Below are 21,040 nucleotides of genomic sequence, written 5' to 3'. Positions count from 1 at the left end.
CACTGACATCGTTGCTTATTAGGACACCCTTAAGCGCTTCTCGCCAAAACCCAGCTATGGATACAGCAAATCGGTGCTAAAAATGTCTTCATTTTCTTGACTCAATGAAGCTCTTTAAGACAAAGTTCTGCAAAATAATTTCATGGAGGAAAAGAAGTCAAACTGCTTTTACCCTATTATGATGAGACAAATCCAGGCTTCTTTTCCTGGCCTGCTGGTTGCTGATTCTTTTCAGAAGCTTGCCAGGAGCTCTGTTGTGTTTGGTCTTTGCCAAAAATGCTCTAAGGTCTTTGCTGGAACTCAAGTTTGCTTTGGTTGCCAAAGATGATTCCAGGAAATGACTCTGGGGCATTTTGGGGTAAAAACGTTCCCTCTTTATCCCGTAACAAGCAAACAGCCTTTTCGTGTCATCACTCCCTTTTTCCTCCTCTGGGCAAATCTGGTTCCACCATTCCGGAACTTGGGAAAATGGCTCCACCCAGACCTGTGTCTTACTCTGAACCTGTAACCTACCAAGAGTGACAGCTGAGCCTGTGATATGTCAGTAGACTCAGCTGTCATGTGGAGATCCAGTGATCACAATTTAAAAGCAGTTTTTAAATGTGAGATTTTAAAGATTGAACTGAGTTTTCTAAATTTTTCTAAAATGACTTTGGCCACAATATTTAATTTAGTTTGCAATTTCAAAATGCATTGAAGGAGGGTGCGAAGTTTTTATGTTGATTGCAAGGAAGGCGTTGTGCTTTTTAAAATTACAAATTGCTTACTTAATGAACGCAACCTTATGTGGAAGGCGAGAAATTGGAGTAAATCAGTGGAATGAAGTGACATCTCGGTCATAGAGGGCGGAGTCTGGAACCAGGGAAGCTGGCAGGTCTGGCAACTGCAGTAGTAGAACCCTGCTTTGGGAAGAGCTCTCATCCTGGAAGGAAGGGGGATTGGTAGCAGCAAAACAGCCCCAAGCGTGGAGGAGCTAGAATGCCGGGCCGCCTAGGTTATGGGAAATCAGGAAAGCCCTGGGTTACGTGATGGGAGCTATTCTAAGAAAACAGTAGAGACTGGAGCAAGGGCAGTACCGGAATTAAGTGCGACAGTGCTGCTAAGATCTCTTTGCATTGGAGCCCGTCCCTTAAGTTTGTCTTAAGGAGCAAACAGCGGCAGATGGGGTTTATGGCGTCTCAGCCTGAGGATTGGGGGAAATGCCTAAGCCAGGGTTTCTCAACCTTGACTACACATGAGAACACGGGAGGGTGGCTGCTTTTTAAAATGCTCATAACTAGACCGTAACCTCCAGAGATTCTGAGCTAATTAATCTGGGATTTTTTTTTATTTTATTTTTTTTTTTTTTTAAGTTTCCCAAGGGATTGTAATGGTAGCCAGGATTGAGAACCACTGGCTAAGGGACCAGGAGATGAAGCAGAAGCAACGAGAGACTAGATTGGACTTATTTGGAGAGGGGCAAATAGGAGACCTTGTGGTCTGGGGCAAATAGAGAAATTGATCTGGAGCCAATGAACCTGAGTTCAAGTCTTTCCCTTTGCTGTCTGTTGCTGGGATGACATTGAACAGGTTAAGTCATGCGTCTATTTCTTTTCTTTTTTTTTTTTTTTTTTTTTCCATTTGTCAAATAGGGTTAGTGAGAACACCCACTTCATTAAAGTGTTGTATAAATTAAAATGAGATGACACAGCCTCTAAGCACTGGACATGTACTCAATAGGAAGTGACCAAGTGTTTGTTGAATTTTATAGATGACCTTGAAGCAGATGGAGAGGCTTCTGTACATTGTCAAACTGCAAAATGTGTTGGGAATAGGGTTTTCATTAAGAACATCCCTGGCACCTGTGAGTAAGGCTGGCAGGAACAGAAAGAGATTGGAAGTGGGGAGACAAACCGAGTAGACCACTGTTCTAGAACAAAGATCCACAAACTAGGGCTTGCAGGCCCAATCTGGCCCAGCACTTGTTTTTGTAAATAAAGTTTTATTGGAACATGGCCATGCTCGTGTGTTAGGAATTTCTGTGGCTGCTTTTGTGCTGCAAAGCCAGAGTTGGGTCCTTGCATCAGAGACTGCATGGCCTACGGAGTAAAACATATTTACTCTCCGGGCATCTACAGAAGAAGTTTGATGACCCCTGTTTTAGGATAAGATTAAAAGGCTGGGTTTGAGATGGAATGTTTGAAATAGAATGAGAAGGGCTTCAAACATCAGGAGAATTGGCAGGCCCTAGTGACAGATTGTACATAGGGGGATTTTGCCGTATAAAGGTTAGGGATGCAGTGTCTTCATCGTGGGTAGCATGATGCAGGGGGACAGCCTTCCTGAAATCTGCGCATGAGTGCAGGATTGTGGTGTCCTTGGCCAGAAAGATCTAGGACTGTCACCACTGGAAGGGGCTGGTATGAGCCCCCAACGTGGCGGCCTCAGGGCTGCGGTCCCTGCCTCCATTAATGAGCCCCCCAGTTCTGTCTGCAGTGGTGGCCATCACAGTGTGAAACGCCAGTACTCCAGAGAGAGTCATGCACACAAACTGATTCAGATCATCACTTAGGACGTTTTGGATGCCAAGTCCCTAATCTCTGTCACCGTACTGCACGGAGGTTGATTTTCAATTTACCTTTTTTGTTCTGAATCTTAGCTGTTTTGATTCTTAATTCAGAGCATTCATCTCAAGTGGATTCAGAGATTCAAATCTGATGATAAATTCATGTTTGTTGAGAAGTTTGGGAGGGAGGAGGAAGATGTTGTCAACTGAGGTTTTGAATAATGTCTTGTTTGACATTTTAAACTCAAAGTGGGCTGAACTGTAGATCAACACATATAGGCATTATGTGACAGAGATGCACCTTGTGTACAAATACAGTGCAGATCTGGGGAAAAAAAAGAAAAAAGAAACCTGGAAGGAAAGGTAATAGAAAAGCAAAGGTCACAGGGGCTTAGAAATGAAGGATCCTATTCACTGTTGTCTTTATGTGTCCTGCCTCTGGGTTAGGATGGGTGGAAAGGGGAAATTTGAGTATCTACTCTGATTAGGCCTGATGCTAGGTAATAATGTACACACACCCCTGTCTCCCATTTTACATATGGCGACAGCGAGTCACAGAAGTTAAGTACTTTGCCTAAGGTTAATTATTAGTAGGTGGCAGAACCATAATTCAAACTCGGCTCTTTCTTATTCCAAATCTATGCTTTTATGACTAGATTTGATTTGTTTGCTTTTCTTGGTTATCTCTCCCTCTTCCCCCAGCAATTAACCTTATAATGAGGTCACTTTGTAAGTACAGTTGATCCTTGAATAACGCAGGTTTGAACTGCATGGGTCCACTGCATGCAGATTTTTTTCAATTAATACGTATACTGTATGATCTGTAGTTGGTTGAATCAGCAGATGTGGAACCACAGACATCAAGGACCAACTCTAAAGTTATATACGTGGATTTTCAGCTGCGTAGGGGATCCATGCCTCTAGCCCCCAGGTTGTTCAAAGTTCAAGGGAACTGGTAGTTGAAGATTTGCTAGATCTATTTTTTTTCATGCCTTTTTTTTTTTTTTTTAAGTTCTAGATGCCAGTCCTTCCCTTCATCCTTTCTTGAAATGCTTGTTAAGTGCAGGCAGCGTGCCAGGCCCTGAGGACGGAGAGGCTGGGTACTGGGCAGTGGTACTCAGTGTGACCTACAGAGTGTTGTTGGTCTCTGTACTAGTTAGGGTTGTTCAGAGAGACAGACAAATAGGGTGTATGTGTGTGTGTGTGTGTGTGTGTAAAGAAATTTATTATAAATAATTGGCTCATGCAATTATAGAGATGGTCAAGTCCCATATCTGCAGGGTCAGTTTGCAAGCTGGAAACCCAGGGGAACCGATGATGTAATTCTAGTTGAAGGTTGGCAGGCTCGAGACCCAGGAAGAGCCATTGTTTCAGTTCAAGTCCAAAGGCAGGGAAAACAAAACAATGTCCCAGCTCAGAGGTTGTCAGGCAAGAGGAATTCTCCCTTCCTAGTGGGGGAAGGGTCAGCCTTTTTGTTCTATTCAGGCCTTTGAGTGTTTGGATGAGGCCCACCACATTAGGGAAGGCAATCAGCTTTACCCACTCTACTGATTCAAATGCTAATCTCATCCCAAAACACCCAGAATAAGTTTGACCCCATATCTGGACACCCCATGACCCAGTCAAGCTGACACATAAAATGAACCATCACAGCCCCCCCCAGCCTGTTACTGGTCTTCAACAAGGTAAGTATGGAAGTTGGGGGCAGGCATGTTGAGAGCAATTGGACGTGCGTCAGGCATGCGATCAGTGGACCTTGTCTTGATGACTAGGGTATGGACCAGTTTGTTGAATTCAAGTGAAGAATTGCATGTAGGGTAAGCTATGTATTAGGCATGTGTATTGGGCCAGCATTTTATCCAAGATGGATTGGAGGGAAAAGCTTCACTACTGCCAGTTTGAGAAATAACTGCTGTGGGTTCAGTGGTTTCCATAGGCGATAAAGTCCCACATGATGGGCTTTATAATGACGACCTAGACACGAAGAAAGAGGAGTGTTCCTGGGAGAGACCAGGGCCCAGAAGGCATCACAGAGATGTGCAGACCACTTTGAAGAGGGCAGGCCTTGCACTGTCCTAACCCTCCCCCCACTACATCCCCCCCAGAGGGTTAGGAAAAGCAGGAAAAAAGGGGTCAGGAGCCAGAGAGATATGTAGTCCAGGAACAAAAGCAGTAGGCAGGCTGAGTGAGCTGTGAACATGGCAGGGCAACGGGCCCCACTGTCCTGACTTCCGGCCACGCAACACTGGATGTGTCGGCTGGGTGAGAGATGCAGGGTCCATCTGTACACGAGCCCATGGAAAGTTAGAGCCGAGAGGTGCCCGTCTCCAGGACACTCCCTTTCAGGAAGAGAAAGAGGAAGGGGCCAGCTCAAGGTGATGCACCTTTCAAACACACACACAAACTAGCAGTTCCAATTCTGCTGTTTATTGAGCCCTTCTTACATGCCAGGCACTGGGCACAGTATAGCATGTGGCTTTTTCCAACGTTCACTCCCCCTCCTTGAGGCCTGGCTTTTATTATTTTATGTGTCTTCATTGGTGACTAGTCTGTGAAGTTTTAAGGTAGAGAAAACACCTGCAAGTCTTTGAGAGCTAAGTTTGGTCAAAACCAGTTGGGATCTAAAGCAGGAAATGGACACAGGATACTGAGAGCATTTTCCCCCTCACTACCCTGGAATTAGGATTGCTTAGGGATTACATAATTATGCCTTTAGAAGCACGTCATCAAAGAATTAGAAATAAGTAAACTGGGGGGCTTTTGGGAGAGGAGCTAGAGGAAGTGACCGGACCCCCATGGGAAGCCTGCCTGCTTCTCCATTTAGCCTCTGGGTGAACTTTGACCTGCCTAAGGCTGAAGGAAAGAAGGTTCAGAGATGCCACATATCAAAGTAAGTGAAGGTTTGTTGGCCACTTTCTCCCACGTGCCACTCAGAGAACAGCCCGTGTTCAGAAAATGGACAGCCCTCAACACCCTAATTTACATCAACTCATCTTGCCCGTAATATCACCTGTCTGCACCCCTACCCCCCAACTTGGACAGGGGTTGCAGGAACTAATTGACACCAAATACCTTCCAATGAGAGTTCAAGTGGTTGGTATTTCAGTATCTTACTTAAGCCTCCCCCATCACCCTTGCAAGGTTAGCGTTTCTACTTGCATTTCAGAGAAGGGAAAACCAAAGCTCATAGCATTTAATCCCTCCAAAGAACAAATTCAGAGTTCCCATTTGTTGTATATTTTCCAGAGCTTCTGGGATCCTGGTGGGCTTCCAGAGCTTCCTGGGCTCCTTCCCAAAAGTGCCAAGGTCCTTTCAGAAGAAAGAAGACCCCCTCAAGCCCCAGAGCAACTGTACCTCCAACTCGGGCCATACTTGCAGGAGTTTGGCCACATGCAGTCACAGAGACCTTGTTTCCAGTCACCACAAGGGGAGCACGGCTTAAGCTTGTAGAGGCTCGGTTTCCTCATCTGTAATGGGGACACCGATTGCCACCTGCTTGTGCTGTGATAACCCAAGACATTATCAGTGTGAACTACCCAGCCCCTGCACAGAGCCATAGCAGGTGCAAAGTGTAACTGCCGTGCCCACTGATGGAAGCTAGATGATTGTCCTCCCCACCCCTGCTTGAAGGGTCAGTGTTGGCTGAGAAAACACAATTGCTGTGGCTCCCTTCTCTTTTTCATTCTCAGTGGAACTAATTTGGTTTTACCAAACAAGGAGACAGGTTTCAAAAGCCTGGGTCAGCTTGTAATCAGCCACCTTGGTAACAACGCAACCCTAATCAACCTGTGATTTCACATCCCCATACACTCGGCCTTGGCCTTTGGTCTGTGGTCCGGAGCAGTGGAATTCAGCGAGTCATATTTGCTGTGTTGATAGCAAAGAACCGGGAGCTCAGGCGTTTAACCCTGAGGTGATTAAGAGGGAAAAAGGGAGTCGTGTTTGTGAAAACCCAGAGACACATCAAAGAGCCCTGGGCAGAGGCAGGCGCAGTAAGGCAGCACAGGTGAAACTCGCAGGGTGTAATTCATCACATTCTTTGATCCTCAAGTTTTGTGAGTCACAGAGACTCCCTGGGACAGTTTGCAAGCTCAGTGGGGTCTGGGCAGGAAGGAGGAAAACTCCAAGTGTGGAAAAAGAGTGTTTTTTGAGCAGGAAGCTGAGAGAGGGTAATTTTCTGGAGATGTGATTTTTGCTTGGTCTTCTCTGAGGCGGCTGTGTTGTAGCTGGATCCTGGGATTTCTGCAGCATGAGAAGAGAGGAGGGAGAGTTTTGGGTGTGTCTTGTGTCCCTAGGGCTCCTCAACAGTAAGCATGCATTGAGCACTTACTGTGTACAAGGAGTTATGCTAAATATCCTTGGGAGATGAGGTTTTTACTTTAATAATTTTTAAATCCGTGGCTCTATATGTAGCCTTTTATGAATCTGCATTTAAGGGGAGTGTGTACAGGCTCGGGTATAAGAGAGACCTGGGTACGAATTTTGATACCACTGGGTTCTGATTGTGTGACTTTGAGAGACCTACTTGTCTTCTCTGTGTATGGTTATTAAATAGACTGTTTCTGGCTCTCAGTTTCATGATTATGCTCCTACTTTCTTCTTTCTTTTTGCACTTATTTTACTCTCTTGTCATGGACACATGCATCCACCCTTCCAGCACTTATCATATATTATGATATGTTTCCACAAAGATAAGTGAGAGCCAGTTTTTGTCCTCGTTGAACACCCAGTCTTCATAGGAAACATTTAGTAAAACAATTTACCAAATCCAGTGTGGCAGGCACATATTTTTCTTAGTGCTGTGTACGAAATGCTGTTGGAATATGCTGATAGATATTTTATCTGCAAATTGAAGAAGGCTTCCCTTGGGAGGTGATGCTTCTGAAACTGGGTTTTGAAGGATAAATAGGAGTTCACATAGGAAGAACTAAATTAACTTAATCACTATTAATACTTCTTTATTCCTTCTCTTCTTTTTTCCTCTCCTCCACTTCCTCCTACTCCCCCCCCCCCATTCTCCTCCTTTCCCTCCTCCTCCTACTTCATATTCATGTTTTATTGCTAGCAAGAATATCTACCTGGAAATGTGCCAAGTAGGGAAAAGAAGACAGTGCATTTAATTAGGAAAAATTATATTGTGATTGTCTTCTCTAAACAGCATGTTTTTTTCTTAATTGAAGTATAGTTGATTTACAGTGTTGTGTTAGTTTCTGATGTACAGCAAGTGATTCAGTTATACATATATATACATACTCTTTTTCATATTCTTTTCCATTATGGTTTATTACAGGATATTGAATATAGTTCCCCATGCTATACAGTAGGACCTTGTTGTTTATTTTATATATAGTAGTTTGAATCTGCCAGTGGCAAACTCCTACTAATTTATACCCCCCCATCCCCTTTGGTAACCATAAGTTTGTTTTCTATGTCCCTGAGTGTCTTTCTGCTTCATAAATAAGTTTATATGTGTCATATTTTAGATTCCACATATAAGTGACATCATATGGTATTTGTCTTTCTCTTTCTGACTTACTTCACTTAGTATGATCATCTCTAGGTCCATCCATGTTGCTGCAAATGGCATTATTTCATTCTTTTTATGGCTGAGTAATATCCCATTGTGTATATATCCCACATCTTTATCCATTCATCTGTTGATGGACACTTAGCTCTTGGCTCTTGTAAACAGTTAAACAACATGTTTTTCATCACCACGGTAAGTCATTCTGTTCTCAACTTTGTTCGCAGTTCAGCCTGGATGCATGTTTATTTAGAACTCACTTTCCACCCGCTTTCGCTTCTAAATGGGACTGCAAAAGGAGCCCTGGACGTCTGGGGTAAGGGTAGGGGCCCGTGGGCTTCTATTCGGCCTTAACTCTTCCCGTTCTCTCCGCACCTGCAGATGGGAAGCCGGTGTCGCTGTCTCCGCTGGAGTCCCAGCCTCACAGCCCCCGGTACACGGCGTCCAGCCAGCGGGAGCGCGAGAGCCTGGAGGTGCGCGTGCGCGAGGTGGAGGAGGAGAACCGCGCGCTCCGCCGGCAGCTCAGCCTGGCCCAGGGCCACGGCCCGGCCCACCGGCGCGGCAACCACTCCAAGACCTACTCCATGGAGGAGGGCACCGGCGATAGCGAGAACCTTCGGGCCGGCATCGTGGCAGGCAACAGCTCCGAGTGTGGGCAGCAGCCGGTCGTGGAGAAGTGCGAGGTAAGGAGCACCCGGAGCCTTCCAAGGTCCCAGTCCCCACATGGCCCACAGCCACCCCTTGCAAATGCCACCTGGAAGCGTGGCCAGGGGCCTGGAGAGAGCTGGCGTTCTTGGCTCAGGCCTGGGCCTGAATCTGGCTTGGTCATTCACTTTGCTGAATGGCCAGGCAAATCGTTTTAAGCCTCTGAGCCTCAGTTTCCCCACCTGAAAAATGGGCATAAGGAGGCCTGCACCGCAGAGATATTAAGAACAGCAAACAGAACCTGCTGCTTGTTTCTTTGCGGCTCATTTTGACACGCTCAGGATTTCTACGCCTAGCTGTCCTGGGGGTCCCTGTTACTTAGCTTCCAGGGGGCATGGTGCACCTGGCCTTGAGGCCCTGCTGGGAAGTTCCCCTGGACCTCATTCTCACTTTACACACAGCTTCTGTAATTCAGAACCAGAGACTTGCTTATCTAAAGCAGTTCTTTGAACTTTTATAGCTTTGTATCATTTTCCCCCTTTTAGAGTACCCTGGCTTTCTTAGTAACTCTTTGGTCGTTTGGAAAACTTACCCACTCCCTCTCCCTCTTGCCCCTCACCCCGCCCCCGGTTCATGCACCCATGCTTGTGTGTGCACTGCATGTGCATGCGCACACACGTGCGTGCACGCGCACACACACACACAGGCACTCGTTTTCTGCCTCTTCCAGTCCCAGTGGAGAGGAATTAGAACATCCCTGTTAACAGCAAGCCTTTCTGGGACAGACAAACCTGAGTTCATTTCCCAGCTCTGGTGGTTTCTGTTGTGAGTGCTTGAGCAGGTTACCTAACCCCTCTGAGCTTCAGATGTGTCTCATCAATAAACTTTAGAAAACAATACCTGCTTCCTGCCGTATTTGTGAAGAGGAAACGGGACGGCCATATAAAGCCACAAATAGTGTCTGGTATACAGCATATTTTCAATTATGGGTAATTTCTGTTATTTTTAGTTAGATGCAGATATTACCTGCTGTTTGTTTATTCCATTTCTTGGCTACATTCTCAGAATGTTAGACTTCAAATGCCCTGAAGAGAAAACAATTTGCAAACTGTAAGATGCTGTTCACGTGAATGTGGTTTTTAGTGATATTGGTGATACTGTGTAGTATGCCATAAGGGGATATGGGGCTTATTGAGTGATGTAGACTCAGTTCCATGCAAGGTCAGTGGTCAGGGAGATTTTAGACTGGAATGGTCAGGGGGAGCCCCTGGATGGGGCTCATGGATTCTCAAGCCTGATTGAAGTGTGGGCTGGTAGAGAGGCGGAGGAAGGTAGATGGAGGACATCCAACAAGGAGTGTATGTGTGAGTAGGAAAAATATGAAGCGAGGCGCTGTCAAGCAGGAAAGGATTCAGAACACAGTGAGTTGGTCGGTCAGGCGAGCACAGAGAACCTGGGCGGGGAAGCGGGTGCTACACTGTCATCATTCATCCAAAAAATATTTACTGAGCCTCTATTATGGGTCTCACACTGTTCTCTGTGCTTGGAAATAACAGTGACTGAAAAAGGGACAAAACTCCCTTTCTTCTGGTTCTTATGTTTTGAGGTGGGAAGTGAGGAAGAGACGATAAACAAAAAGAAATTCCTACTGTTACCAAACCCAGGTTTGGCTGCTCGCTGCTCATAAGCCAATAATTCGAGAGGCAAGTGTCGGTAGAAAGGAAAGGTACTTTAATCAGAAAAGCTGGCAATCTGGGGGGAATGTGGACTCATGACCTGAGACCAACTCTGAAGATTCTGCTCAGCCATGAGAGTTTTTAAAGGGGAAAAAGGGGGAAGAATCTCAGTGAATCACTGAGGCAGGAGGTGGGATTCTGCATCATTCTCCATTGCACGCAGACGGGCTCTTTCTTCAGATGTTACGTTGCCTGCGTGATCTACCTGCAGGATTCTTAGCGGGGCTGTTAGGGGTAGAGAGCTAGTCATTTTTTAACTGCTTAATTCTTCATTCTTCTTTTTATGTAAGAAAAGAATCAACAGGTTAGGCAAGGCGTGGTGTGCATTCAGGAGAGCATAAGTCAGGAGTTAGGTTAAATTGCCTAGTGATCTCATTCCTATAATTAGGTTCTGACTACATGCCAGGCCCAGCCTCATTTAATCTTCCACAGCCATTGCCAGTGCCCTGTGTAATGGAAGATCTCTGTTTTGCATCTTTGGGGACTTAGCAACTTTAACAAATTCCCTTGGTCTAGGCTGGTCTGGGATGGGCCCTAATTTGGGGATCTTCTTTCCCAGCCTGGGTGAAGGCTGGTTTGATTTCTTACAGATTCTGTGCTCTCAGGTTATGGTCATGGCATCAGTTTAGAGTGTTGGCTGGCCCAGAGGGAGGAAATTCTTTTCTTCGAGTGTGTTTACATTATTATGACTCAGGCTGACTTAAACCATCAACTACGATCAAGGAGGTGAAAAATAGAAAAGGAAAAGGAAAAAATGGGAGGACACAAGTGTAACAGAGGGAGAAAGCAGAGGATTCCTCTTCCTGCTGTAGTCTGTGTGGCCAGTGTCTTCCCCTACTCAGCTTTCTGAGATACACACATCCTATTGATATTTTTAAAGAGGGCTTCTGTCCTAAGCGCCCCACCAAATAGTGTGGGCAAAGACCATTGGCTTTCAAAATGGGAGACAGGAGCCCAATTCTGGTTCCCTCCGTACCTTGATGACCATGTGGCACTGAGCAAGTTACATCACTTTTCTGTGTGTTGGCTTCTTCGTTTGTAAGTTATGGATTAAAATCAAGTTCCTGCCTCAAACTATTTCAGTGGTGACAGTGGATATTAGAAATTTAGGCAAACAATAGCATAGTTAGTTGTGTTAGCAGTTGATTTCACTGTGATTTATCAAACAATCCCAAGTTAATGGTAGCTTTGCATCTTATTTCTGTTTACATGTAAGAAGTCTGGAGCTATTGGTGTAGGTATGTTCATGTCTGGATGCAGACTTCCTTTATCTTTCACCCAGCTGGCTTGACTGGCATTCTCAAGGTCATCTCATGGTCTTTAATGACTATCAGAGCTTCAGCCCTGTCATTCACATTCCAGCTAGCAGGAAAGAAGAAGCATTAAGGTGGGGCATATCAGCTTGCTATAAGAACACGTCTCAGAAATTTCACAATCAGTTCCTTTTAGAACACACTGGCAGAACTTCATTTAGCTGCTACCTTTAGCTGCCACCTAGCTGCAAGGGAGCCTGGAAAAGATAGATTTTCTTCAAAGAAGCCATGTTCTTTGTTAACATTTTGGAGTTTTGCTCCTAGAGAGAATAGATATTATGGTTAACGGTGAATGTTCTCTGTCAAATGAGTAGTTACCGAACTCGGTTATACATTAGAATTATATACCAAACATGCATATTCACGGGACCCACCACAGAATCTACTGATTGAGAATCTCTGAGAATAGGGCCCAAAATATAAGTATTACAAATATGTATCCGAGTGACTCTGAGATAGTGGAAACTGTTTGGAAACCACTGCTTAAGGGACAACGAAAATAAATGATGGGGTTCACTTTATCCTGTGCTCTTTGAGAGATAAAGACCTCGAGCTTGTTAATTGTTACTATAACTTATTTTTTAGTCTTTTGCACCTGAGAATTAGGTTTTGCCCACTTGTTTATCTTCTCTTTGTGCGTCTTGATAATGTTATGTCTTAGACCCTTAAAAAGTTATTTTTTGGTGGACTTCACCTGTGATGAACCCCAGGTCCTGTTCGAGGTTCCATAGATGAATTAAAAAGTCCTGACCTGCTGGTATCTTATTTCAGTGTGGTCTACTCTGGGGGCACACATGCCCTGAGATGCTGGCTTTATACTCATTAGCAGTGTGCTTCTTCGGTTTCCATCGCTTGGCATATTTAAAGATTTTTGGGAAAATGCCATAGAGGCAGATGAGAAATGTCATTCAGTGGAGTCAAAATAGAATCCTCCCTTCATGGGAGCACTCGTGGTTACAAGTGCTGAAGTTGGTCCTGACACCCTGTCAGCGTGCAGGGCCTCGTCACCAAGGACGTTGTCATCGTATCTGGTTGTGCTGAAATTTCTCTGGGCTATGACAAGTATTTCTGAAAACCCTTCTGAGATGATGCCCGGGCTGTCAGCTGAGATATTTGGTGATAGAAATCAGGGGCCTTTGCCAGTCCTTGTGCCCTCTTGTCGTTTTCTAATGGTGTGGCCTTCAAGTAGCTGCCCATTTTATTCTTGCACATATCTGTCGTCAGGACAAGGCTGCTTCCATGAGGGACTGGTTTCTTTGTGCCTTGGGACTTGGGACAGGATGATCCTCTTTGATCTCCACTTCTGCCTATGCGTGTACAGATGTGTGCTGCGTTTCTCGTTCTGGTCTATTCTGGGAGTCAGCTTACGGTACAGCACAGAAATCACTGAACTGGAGTCCGAATTTCTAACCAGGAATCTTTACTTTGCCACTCACTAGCCATGTGACCTTGGGCAATTCAGTTACCCTCTTGGAGTCTATTTCATTATCATGAGATGAAAATGATAATGTGTTCTTCCCTATGTGATTGTGAGGATGAAATGAGATAGCAGGTGGGAAACTGACTTTGTATGGGTGTCACATAGACTTATTATGGATATTCCAGTTCTCAATTGCTGCCTAACAGATCACCTAAAACGTAATGACTTGAAACAATGCCAATCATTTTATTAGCTCTCCTGGTCTCTGTGGGTCAGGGATTTGAGAAGGGCTTAGCTGAGTGGTTCTGGTCTGGGGGGGTGGTGGGTGGGGGACTCATACAATTACTTGGTGGCTGGAGCTGGAATGGTGAGGACTGGAACAATGGGTGCTGGCCCAGCATTTCTCTTCCCTGTTGTGGACTCAGGGTCTCTCCATGTGGTCTCTCTCTATGGCTAGTTTGGGCTTCCTCACAACATGGCGGCTCCAGAACAGTCACCTGCTTCTATGGCAGCCGATGGCTTTAAGTACAAGTATCCCAGTGAGCAAGGCAGAACAGAAGCACTTTTAATGACCTGGCCTCAGAAGTCACATAGTGTCACGTTTGTTGATAGTGTAGTCTGTTAGTTGAAACAGTCGCAAAAGCCCACCCAGTTTGAAGGGAGAAGGAGCACACATCCCATGCCTCAATGGGAGGAATGTCAAAGAATTAAAACAGCAACAGTTGATATTGTTATTATGAAAAGCCAGGTGAATGGTACTGTCTGATGTCAGACCAGCCCTTGAGGAAGTATCTCTTTCCTTCTCTTCCATGCTTTGAACTTCATTCAAAATGAAATAGTAATGTAATAGTAATAAAGGTTAACATGTATTGAGCCCTGAAAGTGTAGGCGACACCATGCTAAAACTTACATAAAATATCTCATTTAATCTGCATAGCATACTTTCTTCCTTTTATAGATTAGAAAACTACTGCTGAGAAAAGTTAAATAATTATTGCAAAGTCACACTGTCTGGAAGAGGTGGAGCTCACATTTAAACCTTGGCAGTTTGCTTCCTAGAACCTGTGCTCTGAACCACTGTGCTGGAGACTTCATAAGTTAGAGCTGCTGGGACCCGTGTTCCCATCAGCTCAGAACTGCAGTCCTTATTCCGTGCCTGACAGATGCCTTACCTCAGAAGGCTTCTGGGTGACAGTTGCGATATGGAGGTCACCTTTCACCTTGGGGGCTGTCGCAGCCCTATGAGGGTAATCATTCCTCTGTGGGTCTAAGCAAGGATCTGTCTGTTCTTTAAAAAGAAATTGGGTTGTTCTAAAGTGCCTGCCAGGTTATGACTGCATTTGTCAGCTCAGTGGGAGTTTACCATTTTGCTTTAGGTTTTATGTTTATAAATCTTGACACCTCTTACCTGCATTTTCTGGACCCATAACAGACCTCCAAGAATTTTGATCTACCTCTTTGTTTTTACTTCATCTTCAAGGTCTTTCCATAATCTCTCCACAGTGGAAGGGTTTGCCCACAATCTTTTCATACATCATGTTGCTGTTGAAAGATACTCTTACAGCATTTGGATTCACATTTCATTAGCTTCATATGTTGTCTTTGGGGCTCCTCAAAGGACGTAAATCTACTAAAACATCCTTGCTAAATGTCAGGCCCTGGAACTAGGGGATGTTGTACTGGAAGGTACCTAGTAGGACTTCTTCTGCAGTGATTTTCAGGAACCCTAGCTCTCAGTGTGGTCTTTCGGGTACCTTCCTTGAGTGTATTAATTATTTATTGCTTCATGGCAAGTTATTACCAAAACTTAGCAGTTTGAAACAACATGCATTTATTATCTCATAGTTTCTGAAAATTGGGAATCTGAGAGCAGCTTAGTTGGAGATCGAGGCTCCAGATCTCTCCTGAGGTTGCAGTTAAGACATCTGCTGGGGCTGCATCAGCTATAGGCTTGATTGGGGCTGGAGCATCTGCTTCTAAGCTGGCATACTGGCCCAGCTGGGGCCTCACTTCCTTGAGACTGCTTGAGTGTTCCCCTGGTGTAGCAGCTAGCTTTCCCCAGAGGAGGTGATCCAGCAGAACAAGGCAGAAACCACAGTCTTTTTTATGATCTAGCCTTGGATGTCATGGACCATTACTTCTGCTAAGTTCGACTGGTCACACAGACTCACTGACACAGTGTAGGAGGGGCTGCACAGGGCATGGTTCTCAGCTGGCAGGGATCTTTGGGGGTCAGTCTTGGGCTGGCTTCCACACCATGGCCATGGCAAGGGGCCCTTTCTCTGGCAGCCTCCTGGCTGTGCTTACCCCGAAGCAAGGCTGCCTTGATCTGCTTTATCTATTGTGCCCTCTTGTAAAACTTACTTTGAAAATGTGCCCTTAAGAGCAATGACAACAAATAAAGACGCAACCCTCTCATTTTAAAGTTGATGAAATTAAAGCAGGGAAATATAAAGGGTCTTACTTAAGGTTACACAGTTGCTACCACAGCCCAGATGATGACACTGGTGGCTCACCTCCGCATTCCGGGGTTTTCTGCCTTCTTGTATTGAAAGAGGATAAAGGCAGCGCCAGCGTTCGACAGTGGAGGGAATTGGGCATCTTTGAAAGCCTTCCTTTCAACAGTAAGGGAAAGACTATTTCAGTTCTTACTTGAAGAGGAGTAGAAGTGAGGGCAGAAGGAAAAAACCTGATGCCTAGCTGTTGCGAATATTTAAGGTTCAAAGCCAGGAATTCCCTGGCGGTCCAGTGGTTAGGACTCTGTGCTTTCACTGCTGAGGGCCTGGATTCAATCCCTGGTCGGGGAAACTAAGATCCCATAAGCCACACGGTGTGGCCAGAAAGGAAAAAAAAAAAGGCTCAAGGCCTCAAATTCAGAGTCTTCAGCATATTATAAACTCTCTTATAATAATAATAATAATAATAATAATAATAATAATAATAGAATAATGACTGCTGATATATATCTACTACTTACAGGATGCCAGGCTCTAAATCATGAGTCATCTTACTTAATGTGTCCAACCCTGTAAGTTGACACATTTATTACCCCTTTTCTATAGATGAGGAAGCTGAAGTCCCAAAAGGTAGTCCTGTATCTTGAAAGATGGGGGAGAGTTTGACAGGGGCGGGGAAGCGCTAGAGCATCCTAGGTCGAGCACACATCATGGAAGCAAGAAAGCGCAGTGCCTCATCTAGCTTGATCATGGCATGAACAGCGTGGAAGGCGGAGGCGGGGCTGCTGATGGTAATGATGTTAATCAGACCTGCTTTCATTAATTGTGCAGGTATTAGGTGCCAGCATTGAACTTGACATACCTTAGCTTAAGAAATCATTTTAATCATCCTAATTTTATAGATAGGGAAACTTAGGCTTAGTGAGACCATGTAGTGCAGATCCAGGTTGTAATTTTTCTTTTAATTTTGGTTAAAAAAAAAAACCCTCAAAACATGAAATTTCTCTTCTTAACCATTTTCAAGTGCACGGTTCAGTTATGTTTAGTATATCCACACTGTTGTGCAACAAATCTCCAGAACTTTTTCAAAACTGAGACTCTGTTCCCAATGAGCAGGGACTTTCCATTTCTGCTTCTGTCCATCCCCTGGCAACCATCATTCTACTTTCTGTTTCTGTGATTGGTCTACTTTAGATACCTCTTATAAGTGGGATCATAGAGTATTTGTCTTTTTGTGACTGGCTTATTTCACTTAACATAACGTCCACAAAGTTCACCATGTTGTAACATGTGACAGGATTTTCTTCCTTTTGAAGGCTGAATAATAATTCATTGTACAGATAGACCACATTTTGTTTATCTGTTCATCTGACAGTGGACACTTGGGTTGCTGGCACCTCTTGGCTGTTGTGAATAGAGCTGCTGGGAACGAGGGTGTGCAAATATGTTGCTGAGGTCCTGCTTTCCATTCTTTTGGTTATATACCAAGAAGTGGGATTGCTGGATCATATGGTAATGCTGTTTCTAATTATTCCAGGAACTGCCATACTCTTGTCTTTAATGACTGCACCATTTTACACTCCCAGCAACAATGCACAAGGGTTCCGGTCTCTCCACATCCTCGCCAGAGGTTGTAAATCTTAATGTGTGTGATAGCCTGCTCCCTCCACTGGAGAAGCCGACCGTGAACTGGTCATGAAGGACTTTGAACTAGGATGCCGTCTGGCCCTTTCTCACCCCCACCACTACCTCCCTGGCCCGTTTCATCTCCAGCTTCATGTGCCGTGAAACACACCCAGAGATGGAGTTTCACGTGCTGACCGTCTATGAAGGCATGTCCACGGGGCCAGCCACGAGGATGCCGTGGGAGGGTCATTGGCTGCAGCTGCCCCAGGAAGGGGCCGACCCTCAGAAAGGCAGCTCTTGGCAAGGAGGCTGTTCCTAGCAAGTGGGGCAACGCACACCTCATGAAAGGGGCCTTAGGCAGCATATCACGGAGTGCACCGCACTTGGGTTATTGCAGTAGCTTCCTGACTGTTCCTCCCGCTCCCACCTTCCTTGCTTGCTCCCCTACCCCCCAGGTATGTGCACACTCAGAGCATCTGTTCTTAACTGGCAGTTTGCGTGATCCTTTTAAAATTTAAATCAGATTGTGCTGTTTCTCGGCTTTGAACCCTCCAGTAGCTTCTCTCCTCACACATAGGAAAAGCCGAGTTCTTAAGGATCCCTGGGAGCTCTAGAAGAGCTGCCTCACGGACTCCAGCTTTCCGCCCTGCCGTCTTTCCCAGGCTGCCTGGCCTCCCCCCTGTTCCACAGGCGGCTGCCTTGTATCTCAGGGTCGTTTCCGCTGCCTGGGACACTCTGTCTGGACACCCAGAGGCCTCATTCCCTGACCTACGTCAGATTTTTGCTCCAGTGTCACCTTCTCAGGGAGGGTTGTCCAGACAACCTCACTTAAAATCTTAGCCCTTCTCACCAGCTACCCATCCACATGCCCTTCTTCCCCCCCTGCTTAATTTTTCTTCCTAGACTCCTCATCGTCTAGCATTCTATATAGTTTAATTATATGTGCCTTTGTTTGTTTATTTTCTGTGTCCCCCCCAAGTGGAATGCCAGCTCCCGTGATGGGCGGCAAGGATTCAGTCTCCTTCACTTGCTGCTGTATCCCCAGCAGCTACAATTGAGCCTGGTACATAGTAGGTGCTCAGTCCACGCTTGTAGAATGATTGAGTACTTGGCAAAGGTGTGTAGACTTTTGGGGTCAGGCTGGTCATCCATTGGCCCCATAGATGGGATTGTGATACGTGTCAACTGTGCTGGGTATGGGGCTATATTTAGACAACCCACCTGCCCCAGGCATGGGTTTACCCTAATAATTAAACTCTTCTTGACCCACCCAAAAATCAGTCTCACCCTTTCCCATGTCTTCCATGAAACACTTGCGTTTCTGATTCCTCAGCTTATGATGTTCTTCATAACACAAGAAAACCTACCCTAAAGCAGACCTGGAACATGCCGGTGGGGATGCTGGGAGATCGTTCCTTTGTTGTCCATTTATTGGGCCTTGGCCACGGAGGATGCAGTCACCGCCCCCTGGAGGTTTGACCCATCCCGTCCTCTCACCGGGCCCTGCAGGCCCTGTGCTCCACCTGCCCCCTTGCCCAGGCCCTGATGACTTGGCTTCCATTATGGTTGGAAGGGGTCTCCTTCTGTTTTCTACAAGGTTGAAATAATTTTGTCTTCTGGGTCTGTGGATCAGTACTTTGAGGGAACAGACAGAGTTCGGTCAGTGGTTTCCCAAGAGGGTAGAGCCTGGGCGGTTTGTAAGATTATTTTAGGTGACACGTTAGCAATGTATTTTTAAAAATTTAATAGTTAACATATGTGTGTTACTGAGCCGAGTTGTGTGGGTTGAATGGCAGGAATCTGAGTTCTTCGACCCCTTTGCCGCTGACTGGCTGAGGCGAGGGGCCTTGGACCACTCTTCTGCTCTGTCTCACTTCCTTCCTCTTGAATTTTGGAAAATCCTGGGTATTTGGAAAGCTCTGTATATAGAACTTCTAAATCCCTCTTTTTATAAAGGAGTCACCGAGGATCAGAGAGGTTAGGTCATTTGCCCAAGGGCACCCAGGTGGCCAGAGGCAGAGCTGGGCCACTGTCCTGATTTCCAGGGCTTTGTTTTCGCACAGGAGAAGCTGCGTCCCGTGTTCTCCTCCCCTGGCCTTTTCATCACCCTGGAAGAGTCGTCAATTCCAAGGCGGTGGGAGAATGAAGTAGCTGTGTGGGAGCACTGCCTCTGCGTGTCTTGTAGAAGGGGGGGGGGGCGGTGCTTCCTCCTCGGAGAGTATCGGAAACAGATTCTGCGAAGACCCCTCCTCCTCTCCCAACATAATCACAGCTGACATCTGTGGAGTGTTTAACCGGAGACACTCTTCACAGCGCTTTACACACAGAGCAGTTCTCAGGTGGAGTCCCTGGACCCAGTAGTGTCAGTGTCACCTGGATTCGGGGACTCCTCAGGCCGCTCCCCTGAACCTCCTGAATGAGGAGCTCAGGAGGAGGGACCCAGCGCTCTATGCTAGCAAGCCCTCCGGGGAGTCTGATGCACGTTAGACTTTGAGGACCACTTACCCTCAGCAACCCCTTGAGGGTAAGTAGCGTTATGTCCCCGTTTTACAGACGAGGAGGCTAAAGCCGGGGGATGACGAACACCTTCTCGTTACGCTGCGCATGCAGTCGGTAACATGAACGAACATCAGTTCAGTAGCGCACCTACTTGCACTTACTTGTCTGATCCCCGCAGTTACACAGCGGAGTGTCCATTTTGATCTCCATTTTACGGGTGGGCCAGTGAGGCTCAGGGATGTTAAGCGACTGCTCCAAGGTCACACAGCGACTTAGCTTTGAAGTTACGGCTCAGACCCAGGTCTCTTCACTCTCGTTGGGTTCTCCCAGCTAACTGGCCCCTGCCTCTGTCGCCAGCTGTGTGCCTCTCTCTGGCTGCCGTGGGAGCATCTGTCCTCTGGGAGGTCCTGCCTCTCCACCCCCTGTTCCAGCAGCTGCAGCCCAGAATCTGGGCCGAGCCTGACTCCCCCCAGCCCCTCCGCACATATGCCAGCGTTTAAATAGGTTTCCCCTCCCACTCCCAAAGGCTCCCGGTTATGAGATGCTTTCACTACGTGGTGCCCCCAGGCGGAATGCCTGGCCTTCAGGGCCGCTGCTAATGGGGTCGCTGCTGGACACGTGGCTGGCTGGAGTGTTGATTTCTTCTGCCGGGGCCACAGTTTGTCTTCCATCCCTTGGTTTGGTCTGAATTTCTTTGGGGACAGTGGTTATTTTTCTCTTGCATGCCTGTATGAGGAAACAGCCCTATGGGGATTTTTTTCCTGTTGGAGGGCAGTTCTCTTTCAGGTTACATGGAGACTGGCAAGCACAGTTATAAATCCCTGCTGACCCCGAATAGCAGCAGTGAATATTGCCCTGGTCTCGTTACTAGAATGCCCTCTCTTCCTGGAAGCTCTCCCTGCCTCTGCTCGGTCTGGGGTGCTGCTGGCCACTCTGGGGGCAGGGACGCCGAGCTTGCCACCACCGAAGCCTCTGCAGTCCCTGCTGGGGTTGTCTGCTTGGCTCTTTCTCTCTCTTCACTTGACCCGGGGGATGAAGGCTGATTGACGGTTCGATCCTTTGAGCCCAGCACGGTGCCTGGCACATCAGTCTCCAGAAACACTCCGGTCATGTCTGAATTCTTCCTGCGGGCCCTAAAAGTAAAGGTCACGCACTTGACCCCAGTGGCATCAGGAATGAGAGCTTAGCTCTGGCACTCTGACCTGTATCTTTGGGTGCAGCTTGCAGCACTGTATTCAGGAATAAAGGGAGTGAGCAGGAAGCTTTACTGGCTTCC

At 46.3% G+C, this 21,040-nt stretch overlaps 1 protein-coding gene across 3 annotated transcripts in view; it reads left to right on the top strand.

Moving 5' to 3' along the window:
• LARGE1 (LARGE xylosyl- and glucuronyltransferase 1) overlaps window positions 1–21,040 on the top strand; it is a 602,997-nt gene that overhangs the window by 268,415 nt on the left and 313,542 nt on the right. For all 3 annotated transcript variants that reach the window (XM_059936844.1, XM_059936846.1, XM_059936845.1), the window contains exon 3: window positions 8,451–8,752. In XM_059936844.1, coding sequence (XP_059792827.1) covers window positions 8,451–8,752 — 302 coding nt within the window. The remainder of the gene's footprint in view (window positions 1–8,450; window positions 8,753–21,040) is intronic.

The sequence above is a fragment of the Balaenoptera ricei genome, chromosome 10 (assembly GCF_028023285.1).
Source record: "Balaenoptera ricei isolate mBalRic1 chromosome 10, mBalRic1.hap2, whole genome shotgun sequence".
NCBI classification, from domain to species: Eukaryota; Metazoa; Chordata; class Mammalia; order Artiodactyla; family Balaenopteridae; genus Balaenoptera; species Balaenoptera ricei.
This window is presented reverse-complemented; position numbering and strand designations above follow the sequence as displayed.